The sequence below is a fragment of the Podospora pseudopauciseta genome, chromosome 3, assembly GCF_035222475.1.
Source record: "Podospora pseudopauciseta strain CBS 411.78 chromosome 3, whole genome shotgun sequence".
Taxonomy (NCBI): Eukaryota; Fungi; Ascomycota; class Sordariomycetes; order Sordariales; family Podosporaceae; genus Podospora; species Podospora pseudopauciseta.
Window position 1 is genome coordinate 2,616,659 of NC_085893.1, and position 22,972 is coordinate 2,639,630.

Genomic DNA, 22,972 nt, shown 5'->3' on the forward strand with positions numbered 1-22,972 from the left:
AGACCTCCGTACGGCCGTACACGGCTTGCCTTAGAGACAGATGAGGAAGGTAGACACTCGGAATATCTGCAGCTAGAAGAATGGAGATGATGAGGAAATTACTGGCATTGAAATGGGGTTTGACAGGTGAAACTTCTAAACTTGACATTGACGACCGTTGAAAGCGGGGCTTATTCCTGGGGAGCCGACAGGGGTGGCAGACAGTTAAGCTTCTCACGTGATATGGCGCTAGGTTCGCGCGCTTCATGGCGCGTCTCTTTAGCTAACGAGAAACTGTCTCGACTCCAGAACATCGGCGTTGTGTTGTTGCCCCCCGACGTCATTTAAACAATGGCCGGCACTTGAGGGTCCCCAGAAACTACACTACCCCAAAACCAACACATCACGTTACAAGGATCTCTTGGTTGCGCCTCTGCCTCATATACGATGACCGAGATTGTCGATCTTCTCGCGAGCTCTCCGCCTCGGCCACCCACAGCTCGCCAACCATCTCTCCCGGCTGCAGGCTCCAAACGGCGCCCACCTAGGGAGAAATCACCAATTATCGAAGATGCCCTCTTCGTCTCGGACGATGAGTTGGCAGCTAACCCAGTGGTTGGAACTGGGTGGTCATGGAAAGGGCTTAGCGCAGAAGGACCAGCGACCAAGAAGCGCCGCATAAGCGCAGCAGACTCAATCGTATCAAGTCCAAAAAGGAACTCTCCGTCATTGGAAGCTTCGATTCCTCCACCTTCTGCGCAGCCCAGGGATCAGCAACGGAGTAGCTCTGTCCCTAAAGGAGTAAAGAACATTGGAGGAAAGTTCTACCGACCCGGGCTTGATGATTCGGAAGGTGAAATGGATGATGATCATTTTCGAAGCCCGTCACCTAAAGGGAAAGAGGTTGCATCTACGCAAAATGGATTCGACCAGCCAGAAATAGACCTTTTGTCTGACGATGAACCGGACAGTGACTCTTTCAGATGTTCGCCACCCAGGGGCAAGGAGACTGCACCAACGCGGAGAGGTCTTGACCAGCCAGAAGTGGACTTTCTGTCTGACGACGAGCTTTTTGTGAGCGAGACACCCCAAGATAAGGGGAAACAGCCGATGCCAGCTGTACCGAAGCGGAATCTTATGGCGGAGGATATCATCTCAAACTCGCCGGCGCTGACGCAGCGAGCAAAGAGCACACTCAGCAAGACTGCTGACTGGGTTCCTATCTCGAGCTCGGCGCCCATTCCAGCCTCTGATATTGGCCACCCGCCGGAGCCATCTCGTCCCTTCCGCAAGACTTGGTCAGAGGTCATTTGGCTTGACGATTCTGACGACGCCATGGATGATGTGGACTCCGATGGAGACGATCTCCCTGATATTATGGACCTTGCCAGTTCCAAGCGAAAAACCACCTCTGGGTCAACCTCTAAGCGGCCGCCGACAGTTACCAAATCAAGGAACAAGAGGTTCACCACAGGTGTCTCATCAGCCAATGCTGTTGACCTCCCAGATGAGGAGAGAAAAACGCAACAAACGAAAACCCCCGCCGAAAAAGCAGCAGAGAAAGCAACCAAAGCCGCCGCCCTCGCCGCCGAAAGAGAGCGCAAGCGTCTCGAGAAAGAAGCTGCCAAAGAAACCAAAGCCTTTGAAAAGAAAAAAGCAGCCGCCCTCGCAGAAGTGAACAAACTTCGCACCGACAAAAAGGTCTCTACCCCCGAAATGATTGTCGACCTCCCCATCGGCCTCAACCCAACCATCAAAATCCAGGCCGAGGAACTTCTCAAAGACCTCTCCGTCCAAGTCCAATCCTCCCGCTCCCCGGTTGACAACATCGTCCGCTGGAAGCGAAAGGTAGACGCGGAATACAACCCTTCCCTTTCCATCTGAGAACCTGTTCCCCATCGAACCGACACGGAGAAGTACGCCATGGCTATCATGCCCGCCGCTCGGTTTGTGGAGTTATGCCTCTCCCCATCCACCCCAAACCTGGACTCGCATGTCTCCTCAATGAAGTCCAGTTTTCCCGGATTTACCTTGATCTACCTAATCGAAGGCCTAAACCCCTTCCTCCGCAAGAAAAAGTCCGCTCGAAACAGGCAGTTTGTCTCCGCCGTCCGTGACGGACTCGATCCCCCTTCTAGCACCCAGCCCAACCGGCCGGCCAACAACAACCAAAAAATAATCAACGAAGACCTCGTCGAGCAATCCCTCCTCCAGCTACAGCTTGTTCACTCAGCTCTCATCCACCACACCAACGCCCCGATTGAAACCTCGCAGCAAATCGCCGTTTTTACTCAGCACATCTCCACTGCGCCGTACCGGCGGTTGAGGGATCAGACGAATGACACCCAGGCGGGGTTCTGCATGGACTCTGGGCAGGTCAGGACTGGGACCGAGACGAAGGATATTTATGTGAGGATGCTGCAGGAGGTTGGGCGGGTCACGAAGCCGATCGCGGTGGGGATTGCGCAGGAGTATGAGAGCGTGAGTCGGTTGAAGAGGGCGATGGAGGAGGAGGGGCCGTTGATACGGGAGTCGGTGAGGAAGGGGACGAATAGGGATGGGGGGTTTAGTGATCGGGCGGTTGGGCAGGCTATTAGTAGGCGGGTGCATAAGATATTGCTGGGGAGGGATGGGGGGAGTAGTGATATTTGATGGGGGGGGGGGCGGAGGGGATGTGAAGGCGAGCGTGTGTAGTATTATATATATGTGTGTGAGTTTGGAGGATCTTGAAAAACACAATGGGATACCACCACCACAGAGTTAGGATATTTCTTAGATTACCAACATTACAATAATCTTATAATACCATCATGTCAAGCTAATCTCACATGTCAAATCATGCTCCTTTGCCAGCCTCAATCTTCCGCTCCAATGTACTCCTGCCCCCGATGCCAACAAACAGTGTTTAAAACAACCCGCTCCCTCAGCTTACTTTCCCCCCTCCCCCATCAACCCCTCAGCAGCCTGCACCACGACCTCCACCACCTCCCTCCTCTTACTCCCTTTAGCACACTCCATCAACGCCTCCACCGCCCCCCCCTCCACCAACTTCCCCCTCGCCAGCCTCCCCACCTCCCCCTCAGAAAAAACCATATTCCTCACGACCACCGCCCCCCGATGCCTCAAATCCTCCCTCTCATCCCTACAAAGCCCCAACACAACCTCCACCCCCCTCTCCAGCCCCACAACCGCCCTCACCACCTCGTCAAACCCCGTCAAACTAGCCAGCGCGCCCCCCGCCGCGCTCCTCGTCTTGGGGTCCTCCGCATCAGCCAAAGCAACAATAACCTTGACCCTATTCTTCGCCTTCGGACTCCCATCCCCAAACAACGCAAGGGTTTGCTCCGGGTCCTGAACCAAATTGCACACCAACTCCACCGCTGCCGTGCAGACCCTCGAGTTGGGATTAAACAGTTGTTCTTCTACATCATCCCACGCCGTCCGAATAATAGACTTTCTCGTGTCATCGTCCGTAGAGGCGAGGTTGGTGAGCGCCATAAGCGACTCAAACGTAGGCAAGAGGTCCCTCCTGTCCGCGGTGGGGTCTGGGGTGAGGATAGACGCCAACGGTCTGATAGCCGCGCTCTGCGGGATCGGTCTCGTGCCCCCAAACACAAGCGCCGGGTTGGTAGAGATCAAAATCCTCGCTAGAGCCTGGGCAGCCGCACGTTTAGGTCCGTTTTCCGTTTCTGGGAGGGCCGTCCATGCGGCGATGAGGAGACGGACAGCCCCCTGCTGTGCGAGTTGACCGCGGAGAGGGGGAGGGGTGGAAAGGGCGTGGATGATGGATATGATTAACGCCAAGGAGGCCGCAGAACCACTCTTGCTTTGCTTGATAAGGACTGGTGTAAGCCCAGCCTCGAAAACGCGTTTGCATCTTTCTGTGACGTGCTCGTCTTCGTTTAGCGGGTCAACCTGCTGTAGTTTTCCAGCAGCGTTGGCATACGCCTTGAGCTGCCGTATCCTTTTCTCTTCGTCTGTTTCGATGGGTCGGTATCTGGTCAGATTGGCAAAAATGCTGAGCGCGCCGTAAATCATCGGGGACCTGGGAGGGGCTTCATCGAGAGCCTTGACAAGACGTTTCAGTGTCTTGGAGTCTTTGGACAAACTTTCCTTCACCTTGGGTTGGAGAGACGCGTAGGCTAAGCCCTCGATCGACGGCTGGACATGCTCGATTTCATCTTCGTCTAGCAGCATCCTGGTGAACCGCTTAGATAAGTCCTCGATGCTAGTCGTCGCCGGTTGTATCCTGGCTTCCGGGCCGGCGGTGGCTGCGGTAGATGGAACTGCCTTCAAGCGTGATGTCAGCCAGACATCATCACCATGAAAAGGCAGCACAAAATACGTCAATAAGGGGGGGTAAGGATGTGTTGGCTGACCCTCAGTTTCGCCAGTACCACTGCTGCGAGGTTCTGGACTTGCAGAGAGTGTCGTCTCATAGAAATAGATCCCTCCTGGAGGTGCATGTCAGGATCGACCGTATGCATGGACTTGACGGCGTCGTCGGGATCCTGCTCGACGATCTCCTCAAGCCACTCTGTGCAGTACTTTCGGACAGCCTCTCGGCAAGCCGAGTTCATGCAGGCGGCATTCAGCATCTCCAAGCACGCCGTCTCGACCTTTCTGCTTTTCCATTTCCGCCTCATAAGCGGGCCTAGACTGGCAAGAAAACCTTCACTCAGGAACAGCTCGGATGTGAGATCGGGTACAATAGGGAAGATGGTGGCAGCGACGCAGAAGGCAACAATGTAGTCATCGTAGGTCCCCCGTCGGACTCGGTCATGAAAAAACTCGGCCAATTTCTTGCCGCCATCCTCGCCGGCAGCTTTGAGGTAGGCAGAGGTACATAGTGCGGCGTGGGCGCGTACGACGTCGGGCTGTCTCATGTCGAGGTAACATAGTATGGTATCGACACAGTCGCTATCAATCACAGTCGTGACAGATGTCTCGCCCTTCTTGGTAACCTCGACGTCATCGTTAAGAAGTCGTGTTAGTTCGCCGAGTTCTCTGACAGTCTCTTCGTCCTCCTTTCCACCTTCCATAAGACCTGCGAAGATGAGCAGTGTCTGATCCAGCCTTCCCAGAGGCTCAGGCGCCGCCGCGGCCGCTTCGGCTATGGTAGCCATGTAATTTGTTTGTGACTGATGTTGATGTGTGTTGAAGGTTGGTGATTTTGTGGCTGCAGTAGTGCAAATGTTAATCTTTGGAGGATAAGGTTTGGTAGGGTCTGGTTAGGCCGGTGGCGGGTAGGTTTTTGTCAAAGGGATGGCAGGTGTCAGACAAGATGTAGGCGTATAGATAGGTGAGATAAGATGAATCGAAATCAAACGTAGGATTCAGGTGCTTATCAATCGCAGGCGTCGAGGATATGGAAAAGTGACGAATAAAAGGGCAGAGGATCGACCAGACCCGGAGTAACGTGACAAAGTGTCCAGAGCCGCCAATCTGGAAAGTTAACCTCGAATCTGTCGTGACACGAGAAAGAGCCGCCCTCTGGGGATGGCAGTTGCCCCTCGATGCTGGCTGATGGAGCTCTCTCTCCTTTAGCATCTGATTGCGCCCCCACCCCCACGAATAGCGGCCCAAGCCAGCTTAGTGCCATCTCTATTGGAGGGGTGCGTGAACAAAATAATAGGACTCCAACATGCCTCGAAAGTCAATGAACAGATCTCAGATGATGATCAGCAGACCTTTCAACTCTCTTTCAAGGCCTCTTAACTAATTTTTAATGCCTTTCAACTTCTTTCAAGACCTTTATTAACGATTCGAGGTCCTTTGACTATATTGACGGCCTATTCACTATCTTTGAAGGTCCCTATTTTCTTGTCCACAACGTGGAGGGGGTACCCCGAAGCGGTCTTAGCCTCACGTGGAAGCGCGATGCCAGCCAGGATCGACCAGGGTTTCTTCTTGACTTTTTATCTTCGGGACGCGTTCCATCGCAATTGAGCCAGAATACGCGACGGACCTTCCCTGCCAAGTTCAATGTATACGAGCAAAGACGGCCCACTGAAAATCGACTCCAGCTGAGTAAAGCCTTGCGCGCCACTTCAACCATACGTGACGTGACGTCTTGACGACTACCTTATCTATCTACGAATTGCGGTTTACCGAACAGAACATATTTGATCCAACCCCTCATCGATTTCAAGTGCCACTGCTCTGACGAAGAACTCAATCCAAAACACCTCGCCACGCAGCGGGAACGGCTCGAAAAGAATGAGCGCCCAAGATGCGGTGGACGCCTCCGAGCACTACGAGGTCTCCAAGCTCGAAGATGTGCCCTCGTTGACCACCATCATCATTGATACAAACCCACGCGCTTGGGCAGCACTGGGGGACGTTCTTCCACTCTCAAAGGCCATTGCCAATATCCAGATATTCATCAATGCCCACCTAGCGTTAAGCAACACAAACCAGATCGCCATTTTAGCCGCACACACGAACCGAGCTGTATGGCTGTATCCAACGCCCCCAAAACCACCATCAGAGGATGTTGAGATGCGAGATGCCGGCAAGACGGATACCTTCTTAAACACAGCGAATAAATTCCCACAATACGCCCAAATCGAACACGCCCTCGTAACCTCCCTCCGTGAGCTCATCGGGAGCACGATACCACCGGACCTCAACGAGACCACAACTCAAATGTCAGGCGCCTTAACACTCGCCCTAGCCCATATGAACAAGACGGCGCTTGCCTATAGTGCGAGCCAGGCACTCTCCAACTCTACTGCAGGAACCACTGCCCCAGGCACAACCGCAAGCACCGGTTTGGTCGGTTTTCACGGCCGTATCCTCGTCATCTCCGTCTCCGACTCCGCCGCCTCCCAATACATCCCCACCATGAACGCTGTCTTCGCAGCCTCCATGTCCCGAATCGCCATCGATACCCTTGCCCTCCGAGGCAGTGCCACCTTCCTCGAGCAAGCCTCGTTCATAACTCAAGGCACATTTATTCAAGCCGCCGACCCTCAAGGCATCCTACAGTACCTCATGTTCGGTTTTGGAGTGGGTAGCGCATCTTCCGGGCTTTCAGCAGCACAGAATGACGGCTCCGGGCCACTGATGGGCAAACCAAAAACAGGCAAACAAAGAGAGGGAGATGAGCTGAGGAAGCCGGTGGGAGAATGCCTGTTTACGCCGGCGGCGGACTCGGTAGATTTCAGGGCCGCGTGTTTCTGCCACAGGAACGTAGTGGACACGGGGTTTGTGTGCAGTATCTGCTTGAGCATCTTTTGTGAGCCACCGCCTGGGGACGAGTGTTTGACCTGTGGGAATAAATTGGCGGTGGGGGATTATGGGATGATCAAGACACCGGATGGGTTGAACGTGGAGCCGGCTAATGCAAGATTGGCGCCTTCTCCGAGTGCTAAGAGAAAGAGGAAGTTGGAGGCCAATGGGGAATAATCCTAGAGTTTATTAGGGGCGGCTTTCAGGGTGTTGAATGCAGAAAGAGCGAGATACAGACGTTTTATGATTTTCAAGCAAAAGCATAGGGTTCTGGACTGGACCGGGGGCGTTAGGGAGAAGTATTACCTTCTGGTATCACAGCGCAAAATAAGACTCGATGGGGCGTTTTGTCCCCCTGGAAATACCATAAGGTTTCAATGCGACTTATAACTCAACTCTCTAAGCCCTTACAATATCCCACTTCAACTCCTTGATACTGACCTCATCACCAGCCTTTTCGTCATACTCGAACCACTCCCCTTCGTTGAGCTCCACGCCGGTGAACTTAGTGTTGGACTCTAGGCCGTCGACCTCGAACTCGCCCTCGGGGATGAATTCTACGAATTCGAGGCCGCGGCAGTCGAACGTGATGATCTTTTGGGACTTGGGTGGCTCGCCTTGTTGGTAGGGGGTTGGGGCGGTTTGGATGGAGGCGGAGGATTCGCGCTTGCAGTTCTTGCACTTCCAGACAAAGTTGGCTTCGCCGCGGGAGCCGGACATTTCGTTTTCTTCCTGTGGGCGGGTGTGAGTGGTGAAATGAGTGAGTGTGGTGTCGGTTGGGGGGGGGGGGATCATACAAATCTGCTGACGCCTACGGGTTTGGGGTGGACTTCTCTGCAGGAGGTGCATTGGACTTTGAAGGTGTACCAGAAGGGGTGTTCTTTTGTGTCGGTTGGGCGGAGGTTTGTTACTCTGTGTGGGATGGATGTAAGCTATGAGCTCATGATATGGAAGAGCCGAGATACGTAAACATACCCGGAGAGCTCGGCTGTGAGTGTGAGGGCGAACATGTTGTGAGATTGGTCCTGGCTCTAGTGCCAACGGATGAGTGAAGATGTGTATGTGTATGAAAGAGCTTGGACAGCCGACGCAAGGATGAGCTTCTCGTGATGGACGCGATGGAGGGGCACTCCTGCCCCGCTGGTGTTGAGACTGCGGGCCCCCAATACAGCTCGTGTAATTACTGGGTATTACACCATCATTACACAACTTGGCGCGGGAGCTCGGGCCACCCCGCCTTCGTGACTGCTCAACTCAGTTGAGGTCACAAAAAGCTCAGGGCCAGTCAACACTTTGAGCTCAGCCCACTAGACTGCCCACAACACAACACCAAAACACCCAGTCGGTCCCAACACAAGATTGGCCGGCATGCCCCGAGGATGACAAGCCTTTGGTCAATGGCAGCCCGGCTGCAGGGCTGCCACTGTCGGGCGTGCCATCGAACCACACACACCATAGCCCGACGGTCGCCGCCGACAAGGGTGACGCCATTGACGACCAGTGCCCAAGCCCACGGACGACGAAAGGTTCTGGCCAGCGATGTCTTTACCGCCTGCTACACGGCTATCATGGCCACGGCCGCCGTGTTTGATGCTGGGCAGAAGGATCGTCGGAGACGAGAGCTCGACGAGAAGATTGAAGAGACAAAGCAGAGGTTAGCTGCGCTTGCCGAGGCAAACGGGCACAGCTTGGAGATTGATCAAGCGACTGGGGCTCCGGAGCCATCTGAAGACCTCATTGAGGAAGCCACTCAACAACTCTCGTCATCCTCGACCGCTGAGAGCACAGTCGAGCCAACGCCCCAACCACCACGGCAAGCTGGGCGGAGACGACGACCAATACCTCGGCCCCGGCCCGAGCAGGAGAAGCTAGCTCCACCACCACCAACGACGTTACGATACGTCTTGAATCATATATGCAAGACTAGGATGGTCACTCCGTATGAGAAATCACACAAGCTGTCAAGACCAGCTACAGGCTCTGCAACGTTGAGTGTCTTGAGTAACGCCTTGGCTGAGGAGGAAGCCATGATGAAGCCGTTGACCCCGGAGCCGGTGACCGAAATAGCCAGGATGAAAACAGTCGCCATGGTCAATAGTCTGGTCGACCGGCTCATCAAAGTGGCTTATTGGAGGACCGAGAAAGAGGCACCAGGAACGCATCCAGCGCTAAACAGCCCCGACTCTGCGCAGACTATGGTCAAGATGCTCCGGTCAGATGGGAACCCGCGCTACAAGGACGCTTTCTTGGACGCAGAAGATGCCGCTAGACAGAGGGCTCGCTTAAACGAAGCCAATATGAAGGTTATCTCCGAGTTTAACCCATGGAGGAGGGAAAGATTTGTGGCCAAGATTTGCTTCAATATTCTCACCTGCGAGGTGTCTCCTTCGATCCAAAACTACAACACTCTTATATGGGGGTTCACGAATCTTGGGGAGCACGACCTCGCCCAAGCCGTGGTGGATTCATTCCTCAATGTCAGTCGCTTCCGGCCAACGCAGGCGACACTGCTGTGTCTACTCTATCACTACCGGGCAAGCCGCGATATTCTGGGCTTCCATACCATTCTTCGGAGGTTTTTCGGTCACGATTCCCGGGGCATGAGATTACGTAGGAGGGTGGCTATCACCCACTTCAAACGAGATCGCCATCAAGGAATCAACCGCCTTTGGTGGGCTGTCGAGGGAGACGTAGCTAGGATACGGGGCTACTACGTCCAGCGCGTCCCGCTAAGCCAGCCGATCATGGAGGCTATCATTGAAGGCCTGCTGGATTTTGAACGCACCTTAGATGCTGTTCAGCTGACCCAGGCTTGTCTGAACGAGAGTTGGGCCCCCAATGCCGATCTTTTCAGGCGATTATGCGAAATCATCGTAACACATGGCGATTGGGTAAGCGCGAAGGCGCTCATCCAAGGTCGCCTCGCAAAACTCAACCAAACCACATTTTTGCTGTTGGGCTCAGGAGACGGGAAACGTCCAGGCTTGCTGAACTTTTCGGCTGCTAGACAGTTTAGGAGAGTCTTGGCCATGACGAAGACGTTGTGGATTCATGATCAAAACACGGCCTGGCTCCAAGCTGGCGCAGAAAGGTTACGACACCTGGAGACAGCGCTCTGGCTCCTGGGGGTTCAGTCTAACCTTCATTTTGAGAGGTATACGACGCGGAGATTGGAGAGCATTCTTCGCTCGGCACGGCCCCTTACAGCTGATCGTATCGACCTTGTGAGCTCTGTCGTCGATAACATTGCCAAGAGGCACAGGTCGGAGGCTGAATTTCTCAAACACCTAGAGATTCGGGAAACTGTCAATGCCATGCACCGCGAATGCGAACTCACCAGGCAATGGCGGGAGCAAATCGAGCATGGCATTTGCGAGTGGCTGGCCAGGAAATTCAGGTTTGGAGCTCTGAGGAGGGCAGAAAGCTACCTCAACCCAGCGATACCATTCACCAAACGATTCCGCCAGGCCATTCGGTTTGGGACGCCAGGGACGCCAGAGTATGAAGTTGCGGGGATTTTTAGGGAAGCGCAGGAGCTAGAGCAGGAGATGAAGATAACCCTTGCCAGGGCGCTGCCGCGGAGGTATATTGAGGAGCTGAAGCCGAGGTTGACCGAGTCCGGGGATATGCACTGGAAGAATCTGGCGTATACTTTCTCGAGGTATCTGTACGATTTCCAGGATGGGATGGCCGCGGAGGAGGAGAGGGCGAGGAAGGCGTTTGAGTTGGGCTTTGGGACGCAGCTGAGTAGGCAGGTCTCGCTGTTGTTGGGGTATACGGCATGAACATGGAATGGGGGTGCATCTAGATGGATGGCTGTGTATATATACATTTGCATGGTTGTGGATTAGGATACTGTACCAAAGGAATGAGAAGGCTGGGGAAGGGGGTTCTAGGCCAGACAGTAGTGTTAAGCTAGTACAACTGGGACTGACTTGTATCCTGGAAGAATGGGATGCTTGTCTACTGAATGGCGAAGAGAGGACTGCAAGTATACAATCATCACCCGGCGGGATCCCATTCTATGTCATATTAAAGAGCATGACCTAGACGAGGTTTCCGCGAGTGATGACTGTATTCTTGGTGCTTTTTACCGACGTCGCTTGACAGCATTCCTTTCTTTGGGGAAACGAGTCTGACTTGTACTCGCTCAACAACACCACTCGGCCACAGAGTTCTTTGACCCGGGCCAATTGATCATCTCTGTGTTGTTACTTTGATGTTGGCATTTTGCGTGGTGGGCGCAGCAGGGCATTGGCCACTTTCGACTCAACAGAACAGAAACAGTTTACATGTGCCGATGTCTAGACAGTGATGCTCACAATTTTTGCCGTCGGGGATATCAGCATGCTCCAACAAGTGGCGATATTTGCAATAGCCCCCATGCTGACATGTTCTCATCATCCCAAGTTTGCACTCTTTCTCTCTACCTACATCATCGACAGCCCATCTCCCGGCCTGACCGGACCGTACCAGACCCAACCTCGCGACCTACCCGGGGACGGGACTCACCCGCTTACGCCACGCAAATGCCGACGACAGATCAACAAGTCAGCAGAAGCAAACTTGAAAATCACACAGATCACGAGTTCAGATGACGGTGATCACCCAACAGCAAGCCACAGGAGAGCAAAATAAGAAGGGGAGCAGGCAGTGTGGAAATCATTCCTGCCTTTCTTTCCTAGGTAACCAATGTTCTGGAATCTCTGGGACTTGGTATGGACCGTGATAGGGGCTTGGTCAATGGATAAAATGTCCGTCACCGCTACCGCGCTGCCCGCTCCCGCTATCATGCTTGATCCGATCTCCAAAACAACCGTCACACGTGCGCAGAAGGGAGGGGGGAGGAAGGACAGAAATAGTCTCTGGGTGAGGCTGGTTGAGGATCATTGTCCGTGTGTTGACGCTGGTTTATGCGAAAGCACGCAACATGTTGACGATGATTGACGCGCCTGGAAAATCGCATGAAGAAGGAGAAGAGTTTCTTGAAGCGCTGGCCAATGGGAGCGAGTCTTGGTTCAAACGTCGCGATGGAAATTGGGGGGTGTTGTAGCTGTGGTGGAGAACCGGGGAGGATGAAACTGGTGGTCTCCTTAATGGATTTGAGTTGGGGACTGGGGAGAAGGGAGTCTCGAAACTGGACCCCTGATGAGGGGATAAGGTCTGGGCAGGGCTGGGCAGGGCAGAGGATGTTGATGGCGGTGGTGATGATGGTAAGGAAGGATGCCAACGAAATGATATTGTTGCACAAACTTGGGATCCGGAGAGGGTGGATGACGGAAATAAGCTTGTTAAAGGTGAGGTGAGTGGTCGGGAGGATTGCTGGGTGAGAAGGCACTGGCCGAGGCATATTGAGACTTCTTTGCGGTTGGACCCCCTCTACTGTTTGACGAGAGAAGGTTGCACTTCGATTGTTGTAACGCTTCTTTTCTTTCTAAATAAAATCCAGAAAAATAGGCGAGTTCAAGAAGTGAGCGAAACAAGTCTCGCATTTCACCAACAACCGCTGTCAGTTAAGCTGCACCCATCGGGCTATTATCGTCTGTTATAGTACCTCTCCGTAGCACTGTACCAGACTTCTCGCTGGCGATCACTTGTCTCAGACACCTTTGCCCACCTTCCTGGTTTTGACCTCTGATCATTAAAGAATGATTTTCAACCTTGTGTGCCTCAGTGATCTTTTTGCCCCGCCCCCATCTTCACCAATCGGTCGGGTTGAAGATCAACCGTGCAAACTTTTATCTCTCGGATGACGGACGGATGGATGGGAAAGCAAAAAAGGATGATGCTTGACAACTTGAAGCCGTCACGGCTGTCCACCCTTTCGGATCTTGAACGGACAAACCGACGGGCGATGAACGCCTGAGGGTTCATACCTGATGTCACTGCTTCAGAAGTATGGAGACAGCAGAATCGAAAAAGCCCCCCCTTTTCCATAACGGTGCCCTAGTCAGGCAAAATGATTGGCTCCCAGCCTGTCTCAGGTTTGCGGTTCCTGCATCTGCCCCCTGATCTTGGCTACGGCACCCCTGTCGGTGTCACGACAGAGCCTCCTGGATTTCCGGCAAACCGCCCAGTGTGCCAGTCAACCACCATTCTCGCGGCAGTCGAATCGAAGAGAGCAATCACCTAACGGTGGGGTTTGAGAAGAGGAACCAGGCGGTTGATGATGCTTGGGAAACAGACATGGGTTCATCCTCCTCCCCTCCCCCCCCAAGCCCCACCCATGGGAATCTCGGAAAACATCTCTTGGGCGATGGAACCTTGGTGTGGATTGCCTGATGGTGGCCCCCTCATAAGAACCTCACCACCCAGGTGTTGTTTTCTTTGTGTTCCCTATTTTCTCCTCTTGTTTTCTTCACGTTCTTCCAAAAAAAAAAATAAACCTTCATTCTCTTGGTCAAGCACCATTCCTTTTGCTTGTCTGGACATTCAATTCTTTTTCTTCTCTTGTATCTACACTCTCTAAGCAACTGTGTTTGCTCATTTTTACTGCGAAGTCGATCTCTCGCTGCTTTCCAAAAGACTCAAACAAACGAATATTTTGCCAGGCGCACTTTGAACATTTTCATCACCACATCAACTTCGAACTTACCCAGAGATATACACCAGATCAACCTTCAAGATGAAGTCTGCTCCTCTTGCCGTCGGCCTTTTCGCCGCCCTTACCACCGCCTACTCTCACCCCAGATACAACATGCACTGGAGGCGACAAAACACCACAAACCTCATCTCCAGCAGCTCGGCTGCCGAGACGGCTGCCGCTACCTCTCTCGGAACCGGCGTTGCTGATCTCTCCTCCGCTATTCCTCTCTCCACTGGTGTTGAGTCTGCCGTCGACACTGCCATCACCAGCGCTCCTTTCGTCAATGGCACCGCCACCACCACTGCCGCCCAGGCCGGTATCACCACCTTGACCGTTTCCACCACTGAGGTGCTCACCATCACCTCTTGCGCTGCCGAGGTCATCGACTGCCCTACCAAGACTGAGGATCTCCTTGAGCTCCCCACCGAGGCCCTGGAGACCGTTATCGTCACCAACACCGTCGTCCTCACCGAGATCGTCTGTCCCGTCACCGAGGTCCCTGCCATCGAGTCCAGCGTTCTTGAAGAGGCTTCTTCCGGTCTCATCACTGGTTCCACTCTCACCCCCTCTGACGCCCCTGTGATCACCGGAACTGGCATTGCCATCACCAACACCGGTACCGCCCCCGCCGAAACTGCTGCTCCCGCTGAAACTGCTGTCGAGACAGCCCCTGCCAGCACTCACGTTGTTGAGACTGTCGTTTCCACCGAGACCGAGAGCATTGTTCACACCGTCACCAGCGAGCGCGTCGTCACCGTCACCCTCGGTGGCGGCGGTGTTGCTGAGACCCCCCGTGTCGTCACCACCAAGGTCAAGACCAAGGTTAAGTCCACCGAGACCAAGGTCAACGTTGTGACCGTCACCGTCAGCCACCCCGCCGGCGAGACCGCCGCGGCCACCACTCCGGCTGCCGGTGAGACCCCCGTCGAGGAGACCTCCGCTGCCGTCCCCGGCTCCGCTGAGACCACCCCTGCTGCCGATGTCGACACCACCACCACTGCCACTCTCACCTCCACCGGCACCCGAACCGTCACTGTCAAGAAGCCCAACCAGCAGACCACCGTCACCGCCGTCGTCACCCCCGGCGCTGGTGCCGGCAATGGTAACGGCAACGGCAACGGCAACGCCCCCGAGGAAGCCTGCCCCGTCTGCGAAGTCTGTGAGGGCGCCGTCACCGTCACTGAGACCGCCGCCACCGCCACCGTGACCGTCACCGAGGCCGGTGTTGCTGCCGGTGCCGTCACTGTCACCGTCACCGAGGCGGCCGCTGTCTCCACCGTCTTTGTCACCGTCGGCGGTGGCAAGAACAAGGCCGTCAAGACCAAGAAGAACAAGAACAAGAACAAGACCACTACTACCGCCACCACCGAGTTCGCCGCCACCACCACCGCTGACGAACTCGCTGCTGTGACCACCCCCGTTGAGGAGGTCGTCGAGGAGGGTGACGAGGAGGCCTGCCCCCCTGATGAGATTGTGACTGTCACCGCCGAGGCCAGCGCCACTCCTTTCCCTACTGCTGCTAACGGGACGGTCGTAAGCGGTGTCGCTTCCGCTACTGGGGCTGCGGTGCCGGTTAAGCTTTTTTAAATAACCGACGGTTGTTGTTAGAGCTTAAAAGGGACAAAAGAGTGGCTACGCCCGCGAGGGCGTAAAAGTATCGCCATTCTATCTTCCGGGGAAGGGGGGAGCGTGTAAGATCAGTCAGCCACTTTGGGTATCATAGATGGATTTTGGAGATTTTGATGTTGTGGAAATGTTTTCTTTTCTCTCTGAGCCCTAGACGGGAAAGAGAGAGCCCAGGCAATTTTGAGCCTTTTTGTGTACATTCATTCACTTGTTTTTTTTTTTTTTTTGGACGAACGACGACGACTTGGTTGAGGCTTGGGGATGGATTAGAAGATGAACCGATGAATAGACAAACAAATAACATCTTTTTAGTGGCTAAAACCAACTTGAGTATATACCCAGACAAAAAAAAAATGCCTGAAAGTGCAAATGAATGAACCCGTTGAATAATCACATGTCGGTCTGAGAAAAAGGAAGGAGATAAACTGTCAGATGACGTTGACGATCACAATGGGCAATCACTGTTCCGCTAATTGGTTGATGGAAAGGAGATAACAGCGCAGGGTTGGGGTTGAGTATGGTGGAATGGATAACCAACTCCGCTTTGCTTTTGGGGTAAGCGGCGTGGGACAGGGGATCACCACCAAGGCTTATCTATCTTGCTCTTGCTTAAAGTGCCTGCCTTCCCTCTTTCTTGAAGTGGGGAGTAAGTTTGAGGATGGGAAGGGTGAGAAACGGAAACGGATAGGGTTTTTTTCCCGGTTTTTTCGTGAATACACTATTTCTGGTTGGGAAAAGTGGGATTTTGCTTCTGTTCTTTATCTTGCACTCGTGTCTTGCTCCGTTGTACATTTTGTGTCGTGGTTGGTAAGAGGCTGGTTGCGACGAAACAACGACGAGCCTTTTGAACATATGCATAGTTGTATATAAGGGTAACAAACCATATCGTCGCCATGTGTAAGTCCGCTTTCTTTATTTCCCAAACTTATTCAGCCCCAAAACTAACACCACCTAGACATCTCCATCCTCCCCCTGGCCCTCAGCCTAGCCAGCACCTTCACCCTCACATCCGGCCTTCCGGCCCCATTTCGCTACTCCCCAGAACAAGAACAATGCGTCCTCAACCTTGACCCTTCAACCGCGCCAAATGGCACCCGCGGGGCCGTCGCCTCCGAATCCAAACTCTGCTCCCAAATCGGCATCGACATGATCTCCAAAGGCGGGACGGCAGCCGACGCCCTCGTAGCAGCAACCCTCTGCGTGGGGGTAATAGGAATGTACCACTCGGGCATCGGCGGCGGCGGCTTCATGCTCGTCCGCGACGAGCTTGGCCGCCATGAGGTCATCGACTACCGGGAGACTGCCCCTTCTTCTGCGCACAAAGACATGTACAAACATGATCGAAACGCCTCAGTGATTGGGGGGTTGGCGGTGGGGGTGCCGGGGGAGATTAGAGGGCTGGGGTATCTGCAGGAAAAGTATGGGAGGTTGGGGTGGAAGGAGGTGGTGATGCCTGCTGTCGAGGTTGCGAGGGAGGGGTTTACGGTTGGCGAGGATTTGGTCAAGTACATGAAGGCTGCGAGTGCCAATGATGACTTTTTGGTGAGCGATCCGGTTTGGGCGCAGGATTTTGCGCCGAATGGGACGTTGTTGGGATTGGGGGATAGGATTACGAGGAAGAGGTTGGCGAGTACGCTTGAGAAAATTGCCAATGAAGGACCTGAGGCGTTCTACGAAGGAGAAATCGCCAACTCGATTATCAAGACTGTTCAGGAGAATAACGGGACGATGACGCATGACGATTTGAGAGAGTATACCATCCGCATGAAGCAGCCCCTCAGCATTGATTACCGCGGCTTCAAGCTTTACACGACGGTTGCACCCAGCAGCGGCGCAGTCACGCTCAACATCCTCAAGGTCATGGAGCAGTTCCCCCCTGAGGACTTGGCAGACAAGAGCTTGACTGCCCACAGGCTTACCGAGGCGATGAAGTTTGCTTATGGAGCACGTCAAGAACTTGGTGACCCTGATTTCATCAGAGGGTTGACAGCGTTCCAAAAGACCATGTTGAGCGAGGAGAAGGCCCAACAAATCCGCAAGATGATCATGGATAACCAGACCCAGGCTCTGGACGTGTACAACCCACAATCGGTGTACGCTGCTGAAAGCTCGGGAACCTCTCACCTTGTTGCGTCTGACGAGACAGGCATGACAGTTACCTCCACCACGACAATCAACCTGCTTTTTGGGGCAAAAATCATGACCGACACTGGCATCATCCTGTAAGCCCCCGCTTCCGCTCTCTCAAACAAAGCTAACAACCCCCCCCTTCCAGCAACAACGAAATGGACGACTTTTCCCAACCCGGCCGCCCCAACTCCTTCGGCTTCGAGCCCTCGCCCAACAACTTCATCGCCCCTTACAAGCGCCCCCTGTCCTCCATCACCCCCCTTATTGTCGAACACGCCAGCAACGGCTCCCTTTTCTTTGCCACAGGAGCAGCCGGCGGATCGAGGATTATCTCTTCTACGATGCAAGTTGCCTTTGGGATCATGTCCGCCATTGATCAGGGACGTAGTGCCGTTGGGGAGATGTACGAGGCCATCAAAACCCCGAGGTTACACCACCAGCTCATGCCTAATGTTTTGAATGTTGAGACGGGGTATGACGAGAGTGTTTTTGTTGGGTTGGGGAGCAAGCAGCATAATGTTTCTTGGATGGCTCCGGGACAGAGCTCAGCGCAAGGGTTGCTGAGGTTGTATAACGGGACTTTTGAGGCGGTTGGGGAGACGAGGCAGTTGAACTCGGGTGGTTTGACTCTTTAACTCTCTTATTTTCAGGATACATAATAACGCTCACATACAATCATTACCCACAGCCAGCCCTTCCCCATTGCCCTGTCTACTTGCTAGTATCAACCACATACCTCCCCACAATCTTGCCCTCCTCCATCATCTGGTACACCTCGCCCAGCTGGCTCAATCCAACAGTCTTATACGGCACCTTGATCAAACCCCTCTGGAAGAAGTCCAACGCCTCAGCCGTATCCTGCCTGTTGCCCACGTAGCTCCCCTTGATAGTAATCATCCTAAGCACGGTATCAAACACGGGCGCCTTGAGATACGCCCCCGCAGGCAACCCAATGCAAACAACTGCCCCCCTACTCCTGACATACTCGGTCGCCTGCTGGAACGGCTTCTCCGACACAGCCAACAGCAACACAGCATGCGGCCCCAACCCATCCGGCGTCGCAGCCTTGACCTCCTCAACCAAATCCTTGGACGCCATAAAATCAACGTAGGCACTCCCCCCCAGTTTCTTGACACTCTCCCCCTTTTCACTCCCGCCATCAATCCCAATAACATGCACTCCCATAGCCTTGGCGTATTGCACCGCCATACTCCCCAACCCGCCACCCGCTCCAACAACAGCAACCCACTGGCCTGGTCTCACTCCTGATTCCTTTAATCCCTTGTATACCGTAATCCCGGCGCAGAGCACAGGAGCCACCTCCTCAAGATCAACACCCTCAGGAATCCGCGCGATGTGCGCAGCCTTGGCGATGGCATACTGCTGGAACGACCCGTCGACCGTGTACCCCGACAAGAGGGCAGACTGGCAGAGGGGCTCGTCGGATTGTTGGCAAAAGGAGCAGGAGAGGCACGAGCCGTTGAGCCATTTGATGCCTGCTGCGTCGCCTAGCTTGATGTCGTCGGCGACTAGGGAGCCTTTTTTCACGACGATGCCGGCGCCTTCATGGCCGCCGACGAGGGGGATTTTAGTGGGGATTGGCCTGGAAGGGGGGTTTGTTAGCTTTGTTTTGGGGAATGGGGAGAGTGAAGGTTGGGGGGGAACATACCAGTCACCCTTCATGGCGTGGAGGTCGGTGTGGCAGACGCCGGAGTACTTTACGTTGATGAGGACCTCATCTGGGCCGGGGGAGGGGACGGGGATTTTCTTGTAGACGGCGGCTGGGGGCGCGAGATGTTAGTTGTGGTTGTCAAGATATAGGTGGGGATGGGGGTGGGAAACATACGGCCGCCGGGGGCTTCGACTACTTGGGCCCATTGCTCGGTTGGGATGTCGTAGGTTGTCATCTTGAACAGACTCTTTCTCTTTCTTCTCTGAAAATAGTGGTTGGCGTTTGAGTATGAGATAGGTTGGTTCTGATGAAATCAAAGTTGAACTGTGATGTACAAAATGAGGTAACCGTGTGACCTTTATATACACTTGTGTCTCAGTCACCCCCTCACGAAATGAGGAGACCACTTGCGGTCCAGACACGAGATCTGCTGCATCATCGAAGATTTTTTCCTGCCTGCGAAGGGGGGGCGGGAAAGTGCTGTCAGGGAAAAACGTATGATCTTATCCTTTGTTACCAAACCGGGGCTAACTACAGGGAGGTGGAAGGCCCTTTCCAGAATCAGACATAGTGGAAGGCTTGTTTCTGTGAGGCTGTAATGCACTGTTACCCTCCTCTTAACATTATGTCGTAGAAAAAAAGACCGAGTGATCTCCGCCTGGAAGCTCTGTTGTTGTTGTTGTTGTTGTTTTTACGAGGAAGCAAAACTGACTGGTGTTTATCCCCGGAAGATCACGCCTGCACCAAACGTCATGGAACCACAATTTTTATGTGTTTAAATCCTCTGCTACCCAAAACTGTTGATCAACTTGTCCTTAAAAGCCGTTATTTTGTCGAATTGAAACCTTTCCCCTCAAAAACTGAACCGCCAATCGCGGCAGTCAATATCCAAGTCCACGGACGCAGAAGGTGGTCTGATGTTCTGTCCATCTTGATGATAACCCCCCCCCCTTCCCCTCGCAGCAAGTCTAGGCCGTTGTGACGTTCCACACAATGCAGTGTCATGCATGGAAGAAAGGCCTTCCGCTGCCCCGGAACCAAGCGATAGGGCGCTAGAACTACAGCCGCTGCTCGTGTAAAGTCGACGCCACCACTGTAAACGGCCCGTTCCAAAACAAACCACATCATCATCGCTCCATAGTTCGGATCAAATTTTTAACTTATCACGACCATCATCACGTTATCATTCAGTCCAGTACCGGATTTCAGTGTCCATCAGGCAGTCAAGACAGCAATCATCTCATGTTCTTGATAGACTCCACCGATCAATCGAATCAACGGAGAGGGAGCCTACCTTATGATATGAAAGTCGGAGCCGGACCGCCCCGGACAAGGCCGGATATATCGGATCCTCCAAGAATTCCTGACTGGCCGGATTAAACCTTCCCATAATAAAGTATCACATCGACCAAACACATGATACATAAGAATCCGTCACTTTTCAAAACTTCCCCGCATCACCACCACCATCTAAAATCCCTTCCCCAGCTTCCGCTTGAGCGAAGGAAGCATCACAAAATGCACTTATATCCGAGGTTATGTATGTCTAACATCGTGACGTCCCAACAGACCCCAAAAAGACACTTCCCCGCATAAAGGATCATGACAAAACGCGGGGTTGAGCCGAAGCTAAACAGCCCCCAGATCGTCAAAAGATTGCCGAGCCGGGAACTCGGTAGTCTGGAAAGCAGCTGAGACTGCCCGGTCCATATCAAACGGCCTGGGGGTTGCGCTCGGGGGGCGGAGACGCCGGCTGGGCAGCCATCCCGAAAGCCGGGTTCCACCACTTCAAGGTCACTTGGTCTAAAAATCAACAAATGAATAAAAAACATGTCTTTCCTATCTCTTTTGGGCGCCGCCGTCCGGCAGAAACGCAACCGCCCTCTCCAAAAACATCGCTTGCTTTTACTACAAAAAAAACACCATACTCTAAGAGCCTGCAGGGCCACCCAACAGCGCAAATCTCCGAACAATACTTGGGCCATATTCTTGGTACTATAAGACAGTTAGCCATCATTGCTCGACATATATGGTCAGTATGAGGGACACATACCTCCGCCTTGGTGTGGCAGTAGGACCGGAACTCGGGTGTTTGACCAAGCAAACTGCCACCAAACCAGGGGCCGTGCCTTTGTCGCTTGTGCGTGATGACTTGGACATCAAGACCACCGCTCTTGGCTCCACCGCTGCGAGCCTCGCTGGCCCGAATTCTGGCATCCACCAACTGCTTGATATCACGCTGTAATCTGCGACCAAAGTCCTTGTAGAGTGTGCTACCACCAGAGAGGACAATGTTCTTGTAGAGACCGCGGCGCACATCGATAGGGGATGACTGGATGACGCCATCCACCACCACGGGAAGGGGAGTCAAAAAGTCGGACGAGTAGATTTCGGGGTTGAAGAAGATTTCAGGAGCAAGGAAGCGCTCGTAACCAACATCGACAGTCGCTTGGCGACCGCCGGGGTGCGCAACAACGTGCTTCATGAAGCGACTGCGGTCACGATCGAAGCGGTCAAACTCCTTGACAATGTCGGGGCACACATAGCAGTACTGCTCCTTGATCTCCTGCGCCGTCTTGAGCGACGAGTCGGGCTCGCCGCGGTCTCTCAGGAGTGACTGGACAAAGTAGGTGATGTCGCGTCCAGCAATGGGAATAGACTTGATCGATGATCCAATAACATAGCCCTCGGCCACGGGGATGACGTGGGTGACACCGTCACCCGAGTCAATAACAGTACCGGTCAGGGATCGGTCGGTGACCTTGGATGAGGTCCAGGAGGCAGCAAGAGCCAACACGGCCTGAACGGCAATATATAGACCGGCGCAGTTGAAAGACTCGAAGAAAATCTCGGCCGTGTTTTCACGGTTTTCGGGGGGGTTCAGGGGTGGTTCGGTGAGGAGGAAGTGATGATCCTCAGGCTCGACCCTCAAATATTTAAAGATGGAGTTGGACCAGAATCTCTCCATGTGATCCTGGGTATCCTCGTATTAGCATTGTGCTTCCTCTTCCAACCCGATGCGACTAGACCCACCCAGTTCTCTATTTGACCGTGTCGGATTGGGTAGTGCAGCCCGTAACCGGGGCCAGAAGAGGCGGCGATGGCTTCGTCGCCAATAAAGTAATCGAGGTCCTCAGTGCCGCGCTTGGCCGAGAGATGGCCGGTCGGACCAGCACCGCCAGTGAGGAAAGAGGGCTTGTTCGCTACGGCCGGACGGCCAGAGCCAGACCCGGCGCTACCGGCAGCGGCCTTGGTCGCGATGGCGGTCGGGAAAACGAAGGACGGGGAATCATTGCCGGCAAAACCTGGGCAGAGCCGGTCAGATGTTGTTTACGAAAAGGATGTTACCGGTCGATACCCGAAGCTACGAACCTAACTTGGAGAAGCCAGTGCCGCTGCGCGCATGATGTTAGTGACGATGACCTTCAAGCTGGGAGCTGGCTGCTACCTGGACTGGGAAGAGCGGGGCTTGATTTAAGGGGCTGCGACGTACTTGTCCATGACAACGGCCGGCGTTTGGTTTGCCATGTTGACGATGGGGTTGCGGCCGAATGCAGCTCGTGTGTTGAAGAATCAAGTGTTGCTTTGCGGAACGGGAATGGAAATTGGGGGATCGTGAGCCGGACGTCGAAGGTGGCAGGCAGTCGGCGCCCAGTGGAGGTTGGAGGTCCAAGATTACGTCTCGCCAGCAGCGAGCTCCATCCATGTTGCGGTGGCTCTGCGGCTGTGCGCCAAGAGAGAGCCCC

At 53.9% G+C, this 22,972-nt stretch overlaps 9 protein-coding genes across 9 annotated transcripts; 5 read left to right on the forward strand and 4 right to left on the reverse strand.

The window, feature by feature from the left end:
- Positions 1-426: 426 nt before the first annotated feature.
- Positions 427-2,631, forward strand: QC763_307400 (uncharacterized protein; the record flags this gene model as incomplete). The annotated part of the gene is made up of 2 exons (XM_062911184.1): positions 427-1,827; positions 1,897-2,631. 2 exons carry the CDS (start codon positions 427-429, stop codon positions 2,629-2,631), a joined length of 2,136 nt encoding a protein of 711 aa, XP_062767199.1.
- Positions 2,632-2,907: 276 nt separating this feature from the next.
- On the reverse strand, positions 2,908-5,105 carry SHE4 (SWI5-dependent HO expression protein 4; the record flags this gene model as incomplete). Its single annotated transcript, XM_062911185.1, has 2 exons — positions 2,908-4,269; positions 4,359-5,105. 2 exons carry the CDS (start codon positions 5,103-5,105, stop codon positions 2,908-2,910), a joined length of 2,109 nt encoding a protein of 702 aa, XP_062767200.1.
- Positions 5,106-6,198: 1,093 nt separating this feature from the next.
- TFB4 (RNA polymerase II transcription factor B subunit 4) lies at positions 6,199-7,389 on the forward strand (the record flags this gene model as incomplete). Its single annotated transcript, XM_062911186.1, has 1 exon — positions 6,199-7,389. One exon carries the CDS (start codon positions 6,199-6,201, stop codon positions 7,387-7,389), a length of 1,191 nt encoding a protein of 396 aa, XP_062767201.1.
- Positions 7,390-7,611: 222 nt separating this feature from the next.
- Positions 7,612-8,368, reverse strand: QC763_307430 (uncharacterized protein; the record flags this gene model as incomplete). Its single annotated transcript, XM_062911187.1, has 3 exons — positions 8,188-8,368; positions 8,010-8,124; positions 7,612-7,944 (listed from the first exon to the last, which is right to left on the reverse strand). Exons 1-3 carry the CDS (start codon positions 8,220-8,222, stop codon positions 7,612-7,614), a joined length of 483 nt encoding a protein of 160 aa, XP_062767202.1. The 5' UTR covers positions 8,223-8,368.
- Positions 8,369-8,591: 223 nt separating this feature from the next.
- Positions 8,592-10,997, forward strand: QC763_307440 (uncharacterized protein; the record flags this gene model as incomplete). The annotated part of the gene is made up of 1 exon (XM_062911188.1): positions 8,592-10,997. One exon carries the CDS (start codon positions 8,592-8,594, stop codon positions 10,995-10,997), a length of 2,406 nt encoding a protein of 801 aa, XP_062767203.1.
- A 2,840-nt stretch (positions 10,998-13,837) lies between these two features.
- Positions 13,838-15,385, forward strand: QC763_307500 (uncharacterized protein; the record flags this gene model as incomplete). Its single annotated transcript, XM_062911195.1, has 1 exon — positions 13,838-15,385. One exon carries the CDS (start codon positions 13,838-13,840, stop codon positions 15,383-15,385), a length of 1,548 nt encoding a protein of 515 aa, XP_062767204.1.
- A 561-nt stretch (positions 15,386-15,946) lies between these two features.
- Positions 15,947-19,130, forward strand: QC763_307450 (uncharacterized protein). Its single transcript, XM_062911189.1, has 3 exons — positions 15,947-16,321; positions 16,380-17,646; positions 17,700-19,130. The coding sequence occupies exons 1-3, from the start codon at positions 16,318-16,320 to the stop codon at positions 18,187-18,189; spliced, it is 1,761 nt and encodes a 586-aa protein (XP_062767205.1). The 5' UTR covers positions 15,947-16,317; the 3' UTR covers positions 18,190-19,130.
- ADH1_2 (alcohol dehydrogenase) lies at positions 18,178-20,387 on the reverse strand. The gene is made up of 3 exons (XM_062911190.1): positions 19,401-20,387; positions 19,224-19,335; positions 18,178-19,157 (listed from the first exon to the last, which is right to left on the reverse strand). The coding sequence occupies exons 1-3, from the start codon at positions 19,459-19,461 to the stop codon at positions 18,266-18,268; spliced, it is 1,065 nt and encodes a 354-aa protein (XP_062767206.1). The 5' UTR covers positions 19,462-20,387; the 3' UTR covers positions 18,178-18,265.
- A 633-nt stretch (positions 20,388-21,020) lies between these two features.
- Positions 21,021-22,949, reverse strand: ARP3 (Actin-related protein 3). Its single transcript, XM_062911191.1, has 5 exons — positions 22,720-22,949; positions 22,599-22,621; positions 22,260-22,531; positions 21,280-22,200; positions 21,021-21,221 (listed from the first exon to the last, which is right to left on the reverse strand). The coding sequence occupies exons 1-5, from the start codon at positions 22,752-22,754 to the stop codon at positions 21,156-21,158; spliced, it is 1,317 nt and encodes a 438-aa protein (XP_062767207.1). The 5' UTR covers positions 22,755-22,949; the 3' UTR covers positions 21,021-21,155.
- Between the last annotated feature and the right edge of the window lie 23 nt (positions 22,950-22,972).

Coding starts and splice junctions, on each gene's coding strand:
- ADH1_2 (XM_062911190.1), bottom strand. CDS start 19,461: ATGACAACCTACGACATCCCAACCGAGCAATGGGCCCAAGTAGTCGAA. Junction 19,336..19,400: donor AGTCGAAGCCCCCGGCGGCC/GTATGTTTCCCA, acceptor TCGCGCCCCCAG/CCGCCGTCTACAAGAAAATC. Junction 19,158..19,223: donor CACGCCATGAAGGGTGACTG/GTATGTTCCCCC, acceptor CCCCCCTTCCAG/GCCAATCCCCACTAAAATCC.
- ARP3 (XM_062911191.1), bottom strand. CDS start 22,754: ATGGCAAACCAAACGCCGGCCGTTGTCATGGACAA. Junction 22,622..22,719: donor CCGGCCGTTGTCATGGACAA/GTACGTCGCAGC, acceptor TCATGCGCGCAG/CGGCACTGGCTTCTCCAAGT. Junction 22,201..22,259: donor ACGGTCAAATAGAGAACTGG/GTGGGTCTAGTC, acceptor GAGGATACCCAG/GATCACATGGAGAGATTCTG.
- QC763_307450 (XM_062911189.1), top strand. Junction 17,647..17,699: donor ACCGACACTGGCATCATCCT/GTAAGCCCCCGC, acceptor CCCCCCTTCCAG/CAACAACGAAATGGACGACT.